Source organism: Hydra vulgaris, chromosome 13, assembly GCF_038396675.1.
Source record: "Hydra vulgaris chromosome 13, alternate assembly HydraT2T_AEP".
Taxonomy (NCBI): domain Eukaryota; kingdom Metazoa; phylum Cnidaria; class Hydrozoa; order Anthoathecata; family Hydridae; genus Hydra; species Hydra vulgaris.
In genome coordinates this window covers 19,791,520-19,809,702 of record NC_088932.1, presented here as the reverse complement: position 1 = coordinate 19,809,702, position 18,183 = coordinate 19,791,520, and the positions used below count along the sequence as shown (strand labels likewise).

Here is an 18,183-nt window from a genome sequence, read left to right as displayed (position 1 = left end):
AATCACCCATAGTTAATAAATCTTTGAAACCCTTTACGTAGACATAATTTTTTGCTAGCTTAAGAACATTATTCATATCGAACATATCAACAACATAATTTGGTCTGTAGAGACAACCAACTAAGTACTTGTTTTGGCCGAAGTATATAACAGCCCAGACTTGTTCAACCTTGCTAATCTTAAAACCAGTATCGACAAGCTCATATGAATCTACTTAACTTTCTATATATAAGCATGCACCGCCACCTCTACAATACCAGTTCTATCACACCCATATATTTTGTACCCAGTGAGGTCAAGAACTGAGTTATTATTGAACCAAGCTTCACTTCAATGATATTTGGAAAATGCACATTTGTCACAAACTTTAATTCATCTAACTTTCTATTGAGTAACATTCAAATAAATACACTTAAGTTCTGAAATACATATTGGTTCTTCTTGAATTTCTTTAATTGATTTTCACGAATGCCATATCGAAAAGGTGAGTTTATTTCTAGATTTGCATTAAGTCTGTTTCTTTCTTGCCGCAGTGCAAAATCGAGTTGCCTTTCAGTCTAAGTTAGATCAAGACTGATACAAACCTGTTTATGATCATTGCTGCTTCTTAACTTATCTGCTGCTAAAAGAACTGGATTTCTAATAGATGATTCAATATTGGGCCAGACTTTGTCTTGTCTTTTAATCTAAGTCTTCTAGTATAAACTGGTTTAATTTCTGATTTGCAAATAAAATCAAAAACATTTGCTATCATTTTTTTATCTTTATTTACTCCTAGTTGTCAGATCTGTTTGGGTTGATTCTGGAATTCAAAACACAATTAAATTTCTTTTTATCTGCTCTCTATCATGCAGCTCGTTTATAGTTGCATTAGCTACAACTAGTTGCTCAGGTGGCCTTTTACAATTTTTTATGTCTTTTTTAACAATTTAACCCATTCGTTGGCAATATTAGCAGAAGTTACTGATTGCTTTGATTTACTTAAATCAACTTTCAAACTTTCAATGATTTTCAAATTATTTTTATCTTTATCCTCAAGATGTTTTACTTTGTTTGATAGTTCAATGAGATTTTGTTTTACTTTGTTTGATAGTTCAATGACTTTTTCCACACCATTCATGTAACATTTTAGATGCAGAAGAATGATTACCCTGTTCAAAAGGTGGCCAATTTACATGATTTACAAAATTGCTTTCCAGTTTTATTTCCATTTAATCTTTTTCTTTGGAAGGCTACCACCCTTAACAGTGGATTATTTTTTGTTACTAAAATTTTTAGTTTTTTTGTTTAGCTTATTACACAGACACTTATTAACACCATAAAACTGGAGTTATTAATGTAGTTTTTTCTGCTTGTTAAAATTTTTCATTACAATTTTTGAGTGAATTTTCTAAATTTGCTATATTCATTGTTTTTATGTCTAAATTTTGTGTTACTATTATTAATAGCTTCAATTTAATAAAGTAAATAAAAATTTTTTTTTGCTTCTTTATAAAAAAGATTACAATAGTTGGATAAACATTAATTTAGGTGTAAAACTTACATACAGTAGCACTTAATAATTAATATATGTACGGCTATACCAATAAAAATACCATAATGATTAATATATATATCATTATGGTATTTTTATTGGTATTGTAACAGTATATTTATTAACTAATGATCAAAACCCATTAACAAAAATTTTAATGAAATTAAAAGCAATTTAATGAATGATTGTCACCATACCACGCACAGTCAGTCCATCAACTATTTAGGTTTCCAAGGTAGTCAGTTTTTTTTTTGAGCAATTTTTCAGAAAATTTGACTTTTGGAATGGCCTAAACATTAAAAGGAATAGATACAACCTACACAAACTAATGCATCAATTCCTTGATGCATTCCTTGTGCTGCTTTTTGTAAATACATTTTGTCTAGCACCATAACACAACTTTTCCAATTTTCACATAGAAATTTAAACATAACACTAACATCCATTTAAACATTATTCAATTTAAAGTTAAATAGGAAGGAAAAAATGTAACAACAACTTTATTAAAGAATTCGTTTTTTATACTATATCTAAAACCATATCAAATTTTAAAATTAGGGAAATTAGATTAATGTTATTAGAAATATTAAAGTAATGAAGAACTATTGGTAATAATAAAACTTTTTTTTTCGTTATCAGGTTTGCATAGGTACCTGAGACATTAAATAATTTTTTTTTTTTAAAACTAACCTTTTGATCACTTTCTAAATAGTCAAACCATTCATGTTTATTATCAGAATATTTCAAGTTATAAAGTGTTGTTTTGTCACCACTTGCTATTTTTCTCATTTCAATTGTTTCCATTTTAACAATCTGAAATAGTCGAAAAATATTTAAGAATTTTTTTGCATTAAATTATAAATAAAAAGTTAAAATAATAAATTAGTGTTTTCTTTTTGTAAAAGTCAAATTTGAATAATCATTTCTTATTAGGTACCTTTCCAAAATCAATTTCAAACCAACTTCCAAGACTTTGTAAAGGACAATAACCAATTCTATGAAGTAATACATTTGATGGGCCCCACTTTTCACTATATACACTATTGGAGGTGTATGCTGAATCTGGTAGTGTTGAAAGTAACGATGCTTCGCATCCTAATGTAATGTGTGTAATAAATACAGATTAGTACATACAATAAACATTAAAAATGAGTGAAGCACAACTTAGGTCAATGAAAAAAGAACTTTTTATTATAAAAGAGGCAAAACCAGCTATATCAGGTATAAACATTTTTATTAATATTGGAATTATAATGAGTCATTAGTTGCTAAAAATCTATTTTATTTATAAAATATATTTATGATATGATGTGTATATATACATATATATATATATATATATATATATATATATATATATATATATATATATATATATATATATATATATATATATGTATATATATATGTATATATACACATCATATCATATCATATATATATATATCATATACATCATATCATATCATACATATATATATATATATCATATACATATTTTATCATATATATATATATATATATATATATATATATATATATATATATATATATATATATATATATATATATATATATATATATATATATATATATATATATATATATATGAGGAGCCAATTTGCAAAACGCGTTAAGTCTGAGTAATTTGATTTTGAGAAAACGACGAAAAACTGAATAAAACTAATAATTGATATCATGATTAACTATGTTCATTCTATATATCAACAACCCGATGATATCATGTTGTCTCAATACTTTGCTCTGACTTGTTTTAATCAAAATGATGAAAATTATATTAAAAAGCATGAAAAACTTAAAAGAAACAAATTATATTTGAATTAGACCAATTAAATTTTTACGTGAAAAACAATTTTTATCCCCTCCAATGATTGGTGGTTTTTAATCTAATTCTAAGTTTTTGTTATCAAGAATCTGAAATGGCTCTGATTTTTATGAAAACTCATAGTTGCAACAGAAATTAACATTTTCTTTGTCTATATTTTAAGACAAAAAAACTATTAATTGGTCTAATATTTACATATATGATAGATTTCAGTATATAGAATTTAGAAATGAAATGAACTCAGTATATAGAATTTAAAAATGAAAGTTTTTATTTTTGTGACTTGAAGTGTTTTGCAGATGGGCTCCTCATATATATATATATATATATATATATATATATATATATATATATATATATATATATATATATATATATATATATATATATATATATATATATATATATATATATATATATATATATATATATATATATATATATATATATATATATATATATATATATTAGGGCTATTCAAAAAACGTGAATATTCAAATCTAAAAAACCAAACCCGCTAATATTGGGGCAACTCTTTAAAAAAAGAGCATCAAACAGTTTGAGCGCTGTCCGTTCACTTTTGACCCCCCTCAAGCTAATAATTTAGGGGAAAATTGACCGAAAAGTGGTCGTTTTTAGGCGTCTTGAGGGAGGGGCAATTTTTTTTTTTTTTCAAATTTTTTCCTGCTATATATATATAGGCCTATATTTTTGTTTAAAAATATATGGTTTTTTCCTTACTTCTCAAAAATCTATGTTTGGTGATATTGAAAATCATGAAAATTGGTATTTTTTAAAATATATTTTCTGTTATGCCTAATGTTATATACATACATTTTCGTGTAAATTCTGATAGTTTAAAACTTTAAATTTTTCTAATAAATACAGATTAGTACATACAATAAACATTAAAAATGAGTGAAGCACAACTTAGGTCAATGAAAAAAGAACTTTTTATTATAAAAGAGGCAAAACCAGCTATATCAGGTATAAACATTTTTATTAATATTGGAATTATAATGAGTCATTAGTTGCTAAAAATCTATTTTATTTATAAAATATAAATTTTTCTATTTAGATATACAACTTCCAACAGGCTTGGATATACTTCAACATTTAATATATAACCAACAATGTCGATCTGTATCAATATCAAGTATTATTGCTTGTCCCCCTAAAAAAAAATTTTCTAAATGTTCGGAGAGTTGTTGTGAATGTATTTTGTCTAAAATCAAGAGACCCTGGATTAAAGCTGGATTTGATGTGTTAACTGATTTAAGTTTAGTTAAAAAACTTTTTAAATTGCATAAGTCCTATTCCAACTTGAAAAAAAATGCAAAAAGGGGAAATAGTGGTGATTTGGCTAAACAAAACGAGTTTGAGATTGAAATAAAAAAACTTTTTTGGGCTGGTAATTCTAATCTCAAAGACACAATCAGTAAAGATAAAAAAAGATCACTAAAAGACAAGATTGAAGATCTAAAATTTCTTAAAGATCGGGAAAATGAAAGAAAGTTTGTTATTGGTTCAGAGGATATATAGAAAAAAGGTATTCAATACTTTTAATTAATTACTTTAGCTCTTTCTCAAGCTCTGTTAATTCTTTTTTCCACTAATTTTAAAATTAAAAACTAAAATTACATTTTTTCTGTTAATTAGGCAAAAGAAAGCATCAGAAAGAAAAATCGTTTACAGCCTAAGATTTTGAGAGATGATGTACCCAACGTTGAACTTATAGACACAATTCTAAGCGATGATTCTTCAATTGAATCTGATTTCGAGCCAGGTGATTGGTATCATATAGAAGTCTCTGAAAACCCAGACACAGTAATTGCAAAAATTCCAAAAGATGTTTTTGCTGGTAATGTTTCACTTACTGCTACAGCCTGTGATATATCACCAAATGTTTTACAGAAGGTAACAAATGCAATTCTATATCAATCAGGTGTTGATCTTAAAGAAGTTAAAAGCAGTCAGTCTACCGCATATAGAAAAATGAAAAAAGAAAATGAAAACATGGCAAAAATTTCAAAAGAAGATGTTAAAGCAGCCATAGACGCATCTCCATATCCATGTATAACTCATTTTGATGGGAAGACCTTGTTTGAGCTAAACAATGGGAAAATGTTAAAGAGGGATAGAATGGCTGTTTTAGTTAACATTAATGGACAGACTTACCTACTTGGAGTACCTCCACTAGCGTCATCCACTAGTGAAGATCAGTTCTTAGGTGTAATGAACTTAATTAAGGAGTATCAATTTACATCAAAAACTAGAGAAATATGCTTTGATACAACATCATCCAACACTGGGACGAATAAAGGATCAGTTTCCAGAATATCTCAAGAACTGGATAAGTATCTCCTCCAAATAGCATGTAGGCATCATGTGACTGAATTAAGAATGCTTCACTTTTGGAAATTAGTGACCAATGAAGAAACTAGTGGACCTGATAATCCTCTTTTCAAAAAGCTTAAAAATATTTTTGAAGAACCTAATTTTAACTATAATTCAGTTCTACTGTTATGGTTTGATTGGAATAAGGTTAAAAGCAGTTTTTTAGAAAAGGCAGCTATGAAGTCATTAACATTTTGCAAAGCATACATTAGTAAACCAGGTATTATAAGAGATGATAGAAGTGAGCTTGCAGAATTAGTTGTCACGTACTTATCCCCTATAACATATAAAGTAAGAAAAACTGGTGCAATTCATCATGCAAGATTTTTAGGAAAAGCAATTTATTATCTAAAGCTTCGGCTTTTATCCAATCAACTTACGTTTGTTCAGGAAAATGATAAACTGAAAATTGAAATTAAGCTTATTACAGAATTTATTGTTTGCTTTTATGCAAAATGGTATCTACAATCTGAGGATGTCATCAAGCTCCTTTTCTTGACATTACAGCCATACATCAAATGCATCTGTACAAGAAGGTATGTACAAACCCAATAGCTGTCGATGCTGTATTAGAGTCTCAGAAATTAGGAAAAAACCACCATCCTTGTCTGCCTTGGTTGATGTCTTTTCTTACCAGATTTTTGACATGATTGGGTTTGATAAGCAACGAGTTCAAGACTGGCTCTCATTTCCACCAAACTATTGGCATACTCAGTCATGCTTCAAAAGTTTTCAAAAATATGCTGCAACTTTGATTTTTGTAAATGACCATTCAGAACGGTCAATAGGTATGATGGGGCAGTATATTCATAGATATTCTGATGAAACTGAAAAGCACAACAGATTGCTAACTGTTCAAAGTTCGATCTGTATTCAGATCACAAGAACAAAAATCCGGTACAATTTCAAAGATTAAGTTTAATGATGGACTTGGTGTGATGCGAAAAAAGATAAAGAGTTAAACTTGATTATTATTAGATTTGTAAATTTTTTTTCTGTTATAAAACTTGAATATAAATTTATAATTTTATTTATTCTTGCTCATTTTGATTTTTCAATATAGATAAATAGTGTTTTTTTCAATATAGATAAACAACATTGCTGAGGTCACAACCAACAACTGTTCATTCTTTCTGGCAAAATGAAGTAGGTTGCTCCCTCTGGTATGTCTTGGGAATAGTTAAAGAGGCCTTGTGTGTATATGTTAATACACACAAGGCTTATAAATAAATATACATATATATATATATATATATATATATATATATATATATATATATATATATATATATATATATATATATATATATATATATATATATATATATATATAAAACTACAAAAATTCTGATTTTCATGATTTTCAATACCACCAAAAATAGATTTTTGAGAAGTAGGAAAAAAACCATATATTTTTAAACAAAAATATAGGCCTATATAGATATAGCAGGAAAAAAAAATTTGAAAAAAAAAAATTACTCCTCCCTCAAGGCGCCTGAAAATTAACACTTTTCGGTCAATTTTCCCCTAAATTTTTAATTTGAGGGGGGGGAAAAAAGTGATCGGACAGCGCTCAAACTTTGCGAGGCTCATTTTTTATACATTTGCCCCAAATTTGGGGGGTATGGTTTTTTAGATTTGAAAATTCACTTTTTTTGAATACCCCTAATATATATATATATATATATATATATATATATATATATATATATATATATATATATATATATATATATATATATATATATATATATATATATATATATATATACATATATAAATTAGTAAAAAATCACTTAACAAAAATTTTTTTCATTAAACACTGTGTTTCATCAATAAAGACTCATCAGAAAAATTATCAGATAAAGATCAATAAAGACTCATCAGATTTTCTGATGAGTCTTTATTGATGAAACACAGGTGTTAAATGAAAAAATTTGTGTAAAGTGATTTTCTACTAATTTATATATATATATATATATATATATATATATATATATATATATATATATATATATATATATATATATATATATATATATATATATATATATATATATATATATATATATATATATATATATACATATATATATATTTTAATGGATATGTTATTTTAACTCAAAAACACTTTTTTTAACATGTTTCCATTAAATCTAAATTAACTTTAGTGCCAAAGAGTGATAACTCCATTAGGCCAATCAAATCTCTGATGCCTTTCCCATGACAATGTGGTTTTTAAAAATTGAAGGTATTTAAATAACTTTTCATATTTCTATAATGAACCCTTGAATAAATAAACTTTATTGAAAGGAGTATGTAACTGTTTCAGAATCGGGAAAAGGACAAAAATTGAGTAGAAATTTTGAAAATTAGAAGGAAAAAAAAAACATGTGATCAATTCATCATGTAGCAAACAACTGGTAATTTCTTGTAAACATTTAAATAATTTTTGTAAAGCTCTCAGTCTATCAAACATTAGATTTAAAGCAATATTTGATAACTTTCACTTAAATTAAAATGATTTCAACTATAATGACATTTTATAAATCAAAAAAGAAGGCAAAGTAATTACAAATTAAAACAACAAGAAACTTTTAACTGAATAAAACATATCAAATGAACAACTAAGTAAATGTTTGTACAAAAACACTATTCAATATTTTAAATGGAAAGCACTATAATGACAAATACAGCAAAATATGTTAAAACACAATAATTCCAGGCCTGAACGAAAAGGCGAAATTCAAAATATAATAAGTATAAAAAAAAGTTAAGGAACATATTTCAAAATAAAGATGCAAATCAGGACGCTATTCAAGAAGTGACTCTAATAATGTTTGGTATTTGCTGTCAAGCCTAAATTTAATTAAATGCATAAAAAATTTTAACAAGAAAATCCACCGGCAGATGTTAAATACCTTGTTTATTATAATATTTTTGTTACTTACTTAAATTTAGGCTTTGGTTCTATTTGAAAAGATATTTTCTCTTTTTGAACAAAATATAAATGCTTAATATATATTAAAAAGATCAGCAAAAGAGGAAAAACCCTAATTTGTGAACTAACTTGTGTACTAGTTTTGACCAAAAAAAATTTATTAACTATGAAATGAGACAAATGGAGAGACACAGTTACAATTTGTTTTGATTTGATGCAGAATAAAGAATTCCTTAAAAGTCCTACAGCTGAAGCATATTATTTTGTGTCAAGTGTGGCAACATTTTTTGGGTATTGGTACTCATAAGGGTTACAAATCAAAACAAAGTAACAAAGAAATTTACTTTTATACTTGGAGCTTGGATACTAAGTAGGTAGAGGTTCTAGTGTTATTGGAAGTTTATAAGTTTTATTGAAACCAACAACTTTAATAATATTAGACTTTTGTCTGATTCTTGTGGTTGAAAAAATCAAAAATAAAGTTATACTCTCAATAATTAATACTTTTGCATATCAACATAGAATTAATATAGAATGGATTTTTCTCACTCATATATGCCTCCTGATATAGCATTTAAAAAAAGGATTTATGAAAACAAAATTATGCAAACAAAAAAACAATAATCAACCTAAAGAGTACTTTAAATATTTTAAGTCAATTACGCGAAATAAGGATAAAAAGGAAAGGAAAAGGTTTGGCATTAAAAATTTTGAAAGAAAAAACAAACATTTAAAAATTATGAAGTTAAGTAAAAGGTTAACAGAACAAACAAACCAAAGTGAATGAGGTTCAAATACTAATCATAGTATTCTTAAAAGAAAAGTTTTAGCAGAATTTCCTTGTTAAAGTCATGTTAAAAATGTCGAATTGTGTGATATAAAAATATTGATTATAAATATAAGAATCACAAAGCATTCAACTTTTACAAAATAGTTCAGAAACTATCAATAAAATTAATTGAAATTGTTAAATAAAATTCTTCAATTGGTGTAAATTAAAACTATTGAAAGTGAAGATGAAGAACAATAAGCTTTTTAAATAACTATTTTTCTTACTTTTTATTCCAAAATGTAATAAATCCATACTTTTGTCCCAAAACAAGTTAAATAAAGATCAACTTTACTTGTTTTTAACAAAACTAGTTAAATAAAGTTATTTAAATTAATATGTTCTTTACTATGTTAATTACTAAGAATTATAAAATTTTAATAATTGATTGTTTTAATGCTTTTGATAATTTTTTTTTTTTTTTTAACTTCCAGTTGCAGGCTGCAAAAAGAGTTGGAAGTTACTACAAAAGAAAATATGAAAATTAAGAAGCAAGATAACAATAAGCAGACAACTTAAAAGATCGCAAATTATATGAATCAAAAAAACAAGATGAAGGGAGCGAATTCGATAGTACAACAACATTACGATAATGTGACAATGGTTGAAAGTTGGCTGAAAGAGCAGGTCCAACTATAATTACAATGTGTTTTGCACCTTTTCTAAAAAAGAAAGGGCATCATTCGAAGATCTGCTCTAGATATAGCAACAGTATTCCATACAAGGAAGGATTACAGAATTATAGAGATATAGAATCTAAAGTAAGAAAGTGGCAAGCACGAAAAAGTGACGTAACCTTAGCAGATGCTAAATTTGAAATAGATTTGATATATGGTTCCTAAAAAAGATAGGAAGTAAGAGCTAGTCCTAAAAGATGAAGGGTAGATGACTCATCAAGTACATTACCATTCATAAATATAGGAAGATCTAGATTGTTGCGATATCATTTACCTTAAAAAAATTAAGTTTTATCTGAATTAAAATTCATAAGCCACTGAGAGCCCCTTTCTGTAGCAGAAATGAGATTCCTTTTTAAGCCCCCTCTAAGCAACTAGAGAGTGTTGGCATCTAAACGAAACAAGAATAAATAGTAGTATCATCAGCAAACAATGCCACCTTAGAAGTAAGAATTTCTAGGAGATCGTTAATGTAAACTAAAAAGAGTATTGGGCCAAGGATAGAACCTTGAGGAATAGGGTGGAACAACTTTCATAGCAAAAAAAAGAAGTTCAAAAATCAATATTCCTGAGACACGAATCTATGTCTATTATTTATAAGATGAAAGTAAAAAAATATTTTTTGATTTTAATGAGATCTTGAGGTTCCTCTTTGGATTCTAAACTTTGGACAGGTTATAATTTTTTTGAATTTTTTTTTTTTCTAAACCATATCAACTTTGAACTCAAAAAAAGCAGAAAATATGTTTGTTTTATAAATAATTTTATTTTAAAAAAATTTTGGTGAAAAAAATATTTGCAAAATTATACCTAAACCCCCGTTTGGTTGAAGACGAGGGTTTTTTATAAAAAAAAACGACTCTATTTTTAAATTCTTTTTTTGCTTTAAATAAAAACAAAGATTTTTTTCGAAATCAGCATAATATTTTGCTTCTTTTGAGTACCAGGTTGATATAGTTTAGAAAAAAAAATTTCAACAATATTAGGACCTGTCAAAAATTTAGAATCCAAAGAGGAACCTCAAGAACTCATCTAAATTAAAAAAAAAGTAAGGTTCTTTTTCCACCAAAAGACATCGATTCGCAGCTCAAGCAAATCAACTTTCAAAAATTTTTAAAATTGCTCCACCCTATTGAGGAACTCCTGAAGTTACAAAATATGAAGAAGAGTGCAGTCCATCGAGGACAACTTTTATACTACAATTGGTAAGGAAGGATTCAATAATTTTAAAGATGTTACTTGATATACCATAAGAAGAAAGTTAATGGAGAAGACCAGCATGCCAAACTTTATCAAAAGCTTTAAAAATGTTAAGAGCGGTAGCCTTAACCTCTCGACATGTATTTAATGTACAATAAAACCTATCTGTTATTACCGTTAACAAATGAGCAGTAGAACGAGAAAACCGAAATCCATACTGATAATCAGAAAGTAAGTTACCAGTATCATCAGAATTAGAAAGTAAGTAATCAGATTCAAGAAAAAAATTTAATGCTTGTTAAAAAAAGACTTTATATCTTAACTTATGACAGTAAGAAGAGTAATGGGACAGTAGTTAGTCAAGTCAGATCGCATTTTTGAAAATAGGGATAACAGATGCTGCTTTCCAGCAGGCTGGAAAATAAGACTCTTTCAAGCACTTGCTAAATAGTTTTGAAAGTATAGCCAACAACTTCAGGAAATACTTCTGCAAGACTATAACAGGTATGTTATCCAGACCACAAGCTGTTGAAGAGTCTAAGCAGGAAATCACATTAGATACAGAAGCTGGAGTGATATGAATGTCAAGCAATGGAACAACCTTTTTGTCAGTTATATCACATATAATGTGATTAGAGAAATCAAGAAATGCAATTGATGAAAAGTTCTTAGCAAACAATTCAGCTTTATTTTTAGGTGAGGTAACAAAATCTGAGATATGCAAGAGAGGAGGAATGGCAGATTTGGCTTTATTATAGTAAATGTTAAAGATTCCATAGAAGTATTTGGAACCTAATTTTTGAGATAAAATGCAAGAGTTTATGACCTGAGAATAGCAGACTATGGCGTTAGGCAAAACCCTTTTAAAATGGTTTCTAGCAATATTAAACAGACATCTGTTTCCTGGAGAACTGTTTTGGAGCATAATGAGAGAAAAACCGTGGAGAAGAGTTAGGTTTGAATTAGAATCATCAAGAAGAAATAAAAGATTCCATACCAGCCTGAATCTAAGAAGTTACATAAGAAGTACATTTGTCAGCAGGAAAATTAAAGATTTTTACCCAAGCACTATTGCAAAGAAAATCACGGAAAGAATCCCAGTCAGCTTTAAGGTAGTTGTAAGAGGTACACTGATAGAAGGACTCTGATGATGAAGAAGAATGAGATAATAGTTTTAGAGAGATTAAGCCTGATCAGAAGCACCTAAGGATAAATATGGAGAAACTTAGCACTGACTAAGATCAGAATCAAGGCCTTGTCAACAGAACCTGTTACCATTTAAGTCTTTGCCAAGAAGGCCTTCTACAAGACAGTAGCCAGATGCGTTTAGGTCTGCCCATGATCAAGATACCATAACTTGTAAGATATCCTCATCACTTGACTTTTAAAAGTTATAGTTAGTCAAGTCAGACTCATTCAAGACTCTTAATCAAGTGCTCCTCTTGTTTAATGAATCTAAAATACTAATAGTACATAATAGTAGCAGTTAAAATGAAAGTTTTCTTGTCGGATGACAAATGACATCTGTGGTTTTAATTTTTAAAAGTCTGAAAGTTGTTCTGACCTATCTGTACAACCCAATCTTCTTACTATTATTTTAGCTATTACTATTAGTCTTTAAGATTTTAATTAATTTAACAATTTAATTAATTTTAATTGATTAATTAAATTTTTAATTAACATTTTAATATTATCTCAGGAAAGTTATATCAAGCACTAGATGGAAGCGGTGGGGGAATTGCTATTGAAATATGAAAGGATTTCAATAAAGTCTGGTGTGCTGGCCTTCTCTGTAAGCTGGCTTCATATGGTGTATGCTGAAAAAATCTTTTTTAATTATTGAATCATTCTTTTATAACTCCTGAATTAAACATCTCGTTCATTTCCAGTAACTTTTGGGGTAAAGCGAAATTTATCTTTGATCCTGTGTTGTTCTTTATCTTTTAGTTAGTTCTTTATCTTTTAGTTATGATCTTACTGATAATTTTACTTCTAAAGTGGCTCTATTTGTTGATACATAATTTTACTTCTAAAAAGGCTCATTGATACAATTTCATTAATACAAAGTCTTTTCAACTAAAATCACTCTTCTGTTGCAGCTTTAAGCTGGCAGATGTTTGTGAATTTTAATGTAATATTACACAATATCCTTATATCTTTATGTCATTTTTTATCATTACAAACTATTTTTTTCTATTATCATTTTGGTTTCTTAATTTCATTTTGCAAGTACTCATGATTATAAGTATAATTATAACAAAAAAATTGATAAATATTTGAATAAAAAGAAAAAAAATCAAGTTCTTCAAATTAGGTTGTCACAATGAATTAACTATGTTAAATAAAAATTTAATAACTGCAATTGAATAACAATAAACTATTTTTTTTTAAAAATACAACATTTATAAATAAAAATAACAATTTTGATTATTTTAATTACTTAAAATAATCAAAATTGTTAAAAAATAAAAATAAAATATCTTTGTTTTGATTGTGTTTTAAATAAATGAAACCTAAATGTTTAAAGGAATCTTATAATTTCCAAGAATAATAAAAAGAATCTTATAATGAATAAAAATTTGGATAATTTTCTATACTACATGGGTGTGGTATTAAGTTCAAATTCATAACAATTTATTATTGGGTTCAAATTCATCCAACAGGTGTGCTACAATGTTATTCATTATAACACAACTATTATGAATAATAATTGTGCAGTGGTGGTGCAGCGGTTAGAGTTCTGGATCGGAACCAAAAGGTCCAAAGTTCAACAAAGGCACTAGCCCAATAAGCAACATTGGTAAGGAAGGAGGATTTTTTAATGGACATTTTCTGAAACAAAAAATAATAAAAAATTAGTTACCAATATTTGCAATACTAAGATCTTTAATGGAACCATCTAATGCTTCATATTCTGGATCAGCTACATACACGCCAACATTAGAATATGATCTTGGCAATGTATTCTCAATGCTGTGAATAAGTTTTCCATTGATATTTGCTGTAAAAGTAAAAACTCCATTAAGTTGCACTTGAGAGAGCTCAATACTTGACCAACCATCAAGGGCAATAGGGTCAGAATTAAAATTATAATTATTCTTTCCACTGATTTCAGACTCAAAATACAACATTCCAGAGCCATCCTTATGAAGCCATACTGAAACAATACTTTGTCCAGACTTTCCATTAATTACTAAATTGATGACACTTTTCCAACCTTTAGAATACGATTTTGGTTTCAACTTAAAAGAAATGGTGTATGTTTTTTCCAATGATGACAACGTTGTGATCAAATTATCTTTCTTCAAAAGTGTTTCAGCAGGCAAAGAAAAACTTTCTAAATAAAGAAAACAGAAGAAGTTAAAATGTTTAAATAAAAATTAAACATTTAAAAGCAAAGAAAATATTCTTTAACCATTTGGTATAAAATTTATAAATTTATAAATTCTTTTAGGGATTTTAAATTTATAAATATTATACCATATGGTAAAAACTTAAAATAAATTAACTTAAAATTTTTTATAAGTTTACCTGGTTGACCATTAACACAACTACGCACATCAAGCTTAAAACAAGCATATCCTGAATCACCCCATTTTTGGGGTATAACTCTTAAATAACGTGCAGTAATAGGGGGAGAAAGTTTTGAAATAAAACTTGAAGAGTCACCAATGGGTCCATTAAAAAGCTCAGCCAACTTTACTGAACTAACACAAGAAGTTCCATTGCTGTAATGGTTATCAACTGGACACTAAAATTAAATATAAACAAACTATTTTAATTGTGAACTGAGAAAAACACTTGAGCATTAGTCTCAAAAAATGTAATATATACACAAAGACAACAGTTATTACAGTAGCCGTGTTTCCTTCACAATACTCTGGCAAGTCACATTCATTGGTTGCTATCCTACATATTGATCCTTGTTGCCTAAACTGAAAAAATAATAAATTTAATTTTGTTTATGACTGAAAAATACCAAATATTTATTAGCAAAATAAAAAAAACACTCCAATGCATTTAAAATAAAAAAAATTTTAAAGTCTATTTTACAATAATCTTATGGTATAATCCAGTCTACATAAAATAAATCCAATTCAGTTGGATGTCCATTGCAATCCAATTGGATGTCCATTGCAATTCAATTGGATGTCCATTGCAATCCAATTGGATGTCCATTGCAATCCCATTGGATGTTCATTGCAATCCAATTGGATGTCCATTGCAATCCAATTGGATGTCTTAATTGGGTCAGTGTTTTATTGCTACTACTTTTTTGATCAACTAGTTTAAAAATACAATTTTAAGCTTTTTTTATTTTGCTTTAATAGAAAGGATTTAAAAAAAATCACTGTCTTAACATCATCTCATGATAAAAGGTAGAGATTAATTTAGTTGATTACTGATTGCTACTCTACTCTACTCTATTTATTATTTTTAATATTTATATATGTGAGACAATAAAACAAACATAAAATTAATAACAAAATAATAATACAAACCTCAAAACTAAAACAAATTTTTTTACTCAACTGGGGTAACTTTGGATCTAGGACCAACTTTACCTCAGCAATTGAATATAAAGTTAAGTCCTGATACAAGCTTTATATTTATAACAGACACTCTCATTGACACTTTATTAACATAATAGTGTCAAATATGGATGTTTTACAAAAAATTAAAGCAATCAGAACTTAGAAACAACTTGATATTACTCTCTTGAGCCTTATGTATACATCATTAAATGCTCTTTGATAAAGGTCAACCTTCATCATTCTCATATCAAAGAATAATATGAAAAACCAGATTATTTTTTAATTTAATACATAAAGCAATTTGGTTTAGATTGGATTAACCTCAGATTTTAATAAAAATAAACAATTGACATTAAGTAATGGTAATTAAAAAGTAATTTGGAAAACCCGATCATTTTTTATTTGCCAATTAGGTATAAATAATCAATAATTAAAATTAATTTTGAATATTAAAAAATTTAAAAGTAGTGTACCCTAAATTTAGTTTTGCTTTATTAAGAATAAATATTACTATATATAATTTTTTTTTTCAGATTTTGGATTTTTGTTTTGAAATTGAAATGAACTTTTTGCATTAAATCTTTATTTTAAAAGTATTCTATATTAAAATCAATTATGCAAACCATTACATAAATCACATAATTACAGCACAAATGAAGGGTCCAGGGGAAAAACAATGAGATAACCAAAAATCTCATTTTGAGATATGAGCAAAAGAAACTTTCACAACTGATAAAAATGTGTGCATATATTAAGTGCGTATAAAATAACTATTCCGAGATATAGACTATGTAGAATAAAATCCACTAATGCTTTTTTAACGGTAATAACGTGTATTTATCATTCTTAAATTTCTTTTAATCAATTAATACTAATTTAAGCAATAACTTACAGTAAAAAAATTAAAGAGAGACAATGTATGACGCCACGCTGTAAAGGGATGGGATGGGCAATTTTATAAAGCATTTTTCATAGGATTGCCATTGTTTTTTCCCTTTTCGCAATACGATATTCTGAAAGGCGACAAAAAATGCTACTAGATGGCACTAGAACAATTTTTTCAGGCAAATTTGGAATCTCATCGTTTTTCCCCTGGAGCCTTTAAATGATATTAAATATGCAGTTAGAAAATTAACTAACACAATGTTAGTTAATTTTCTAACTGCATATTTAATATCAATTGTTTCATGGTTGCTACTCAAAGGAGCTATCCTCTCTAGTTCCATCAACTAAAACTCATTCTTGCTTGACTTTTCATTCAGCAAAGTCTCATTCTTTTACTGTATCTGTCCCTGTATGTTTTAAAAACTTTTATTTGTCTAGTTTTTTTCCCTGCACTTTAACCCTTTGGAACTCTCTCCCATTTTCATGTTTTTTTAACTCATACAATCTTTAACTTTTTAAGTTCTCTGTCAATTGTTTCCTTGCTCTAACTCTATTCTCTTTGCTATAACTCTTTTTTTTTTCTTCTTAACTTTGTACTGGTTAAACATCTTAATAGTGGTAGCTCGCAGCCCTGTTAGGAGTGAATCAAAATTAAAAAGAAAAAAAAATTAAACATGAACTAAACTAACAAAAGTTATAAAAAAAAAACAACATAACGCTGCCAATGTATTCCAACGTAACGTAAGCTGCCAGAATGGCATTTTACATTTCATTGGAAACTCTTTTTTGACAAAAAAAATGTCCAACAATGAGTAAAGGTTTTTTAAAATGAATAAATGTTTAAAAAAAAACACCTTAAGAAGTCATTGATTTCCAAAACATTTCACAAAAATAAATTATAGAAGATAATAAATAAAAATAACAACATTTTATGTTTTTCTAAAGTTGAATAAAATTCATTAATAAAATTCAAATTTAATTTAAATTTAATCTATTTGTTTGGTTTAATAATCATGTAATAAATACAACCACTTTATAACATGGGGGGTTGCAAATTTTAAATGGTCACTTTTTTCTAAACAACAAGATAAAATTTAAAATTTTTTCAAGAGTCTATTTTAGGATTACAAAATATTGTTCATCATCAACTTGACTCCAATATGCTGTAATTTTTTTTAACATTTGCATTTGAAATCATCATGGTTAAAAGAAAGTTTAAAACTTGAACCATGTCTTGAAGTTAGCTAACTTGAACACAGAAAAATTAAAAACCAGTTTAAATATGTTGTTATGTTGATGTATTTTTTGATATAACCAACTTTAATCTAAACACAAACAA

At 27.1% G+C, this 18,183-nt stretch overlaps 1 protein-coding gene across 1 annotated transcript in view; it reads right to left on the bottom strand.

Moving 5' to 3' along the window:
* LOC136089329 (uncharacterized) overlaps window positions 1-18,183 on the bottom strand; it is a 62,327-nt gene that overhangs the window by 4,809 nt on the left and 39,335 nt on the right. Inside the window, exons 18-22 of the mRNA XM_065815294.1 lie at window positions 15,279-15,359; window positions 14,956-15,175; window positions 14,288-14,761; window positions 2,472-2,629; window positions 2,225-2,347 (exon numbers count right to left, since the gene is read on the bottom strand). Coding sequence (XP_065671366.1) covers window positions 2,225-2,347; window positions 2,472-2,629; window positions 14,288-14,761; window positions 14,956-15,175; window positions 15,279-15,359 — 1,056 coding nt within the window. The remainder of the gene's footprint in view (window positions 1-2,224; window positions 2,348-2,471; window positions 2,630-14,287; window positions 14,762-14,955; window positions 15,176-15,278; window positions 15,360-18,183) is intronic.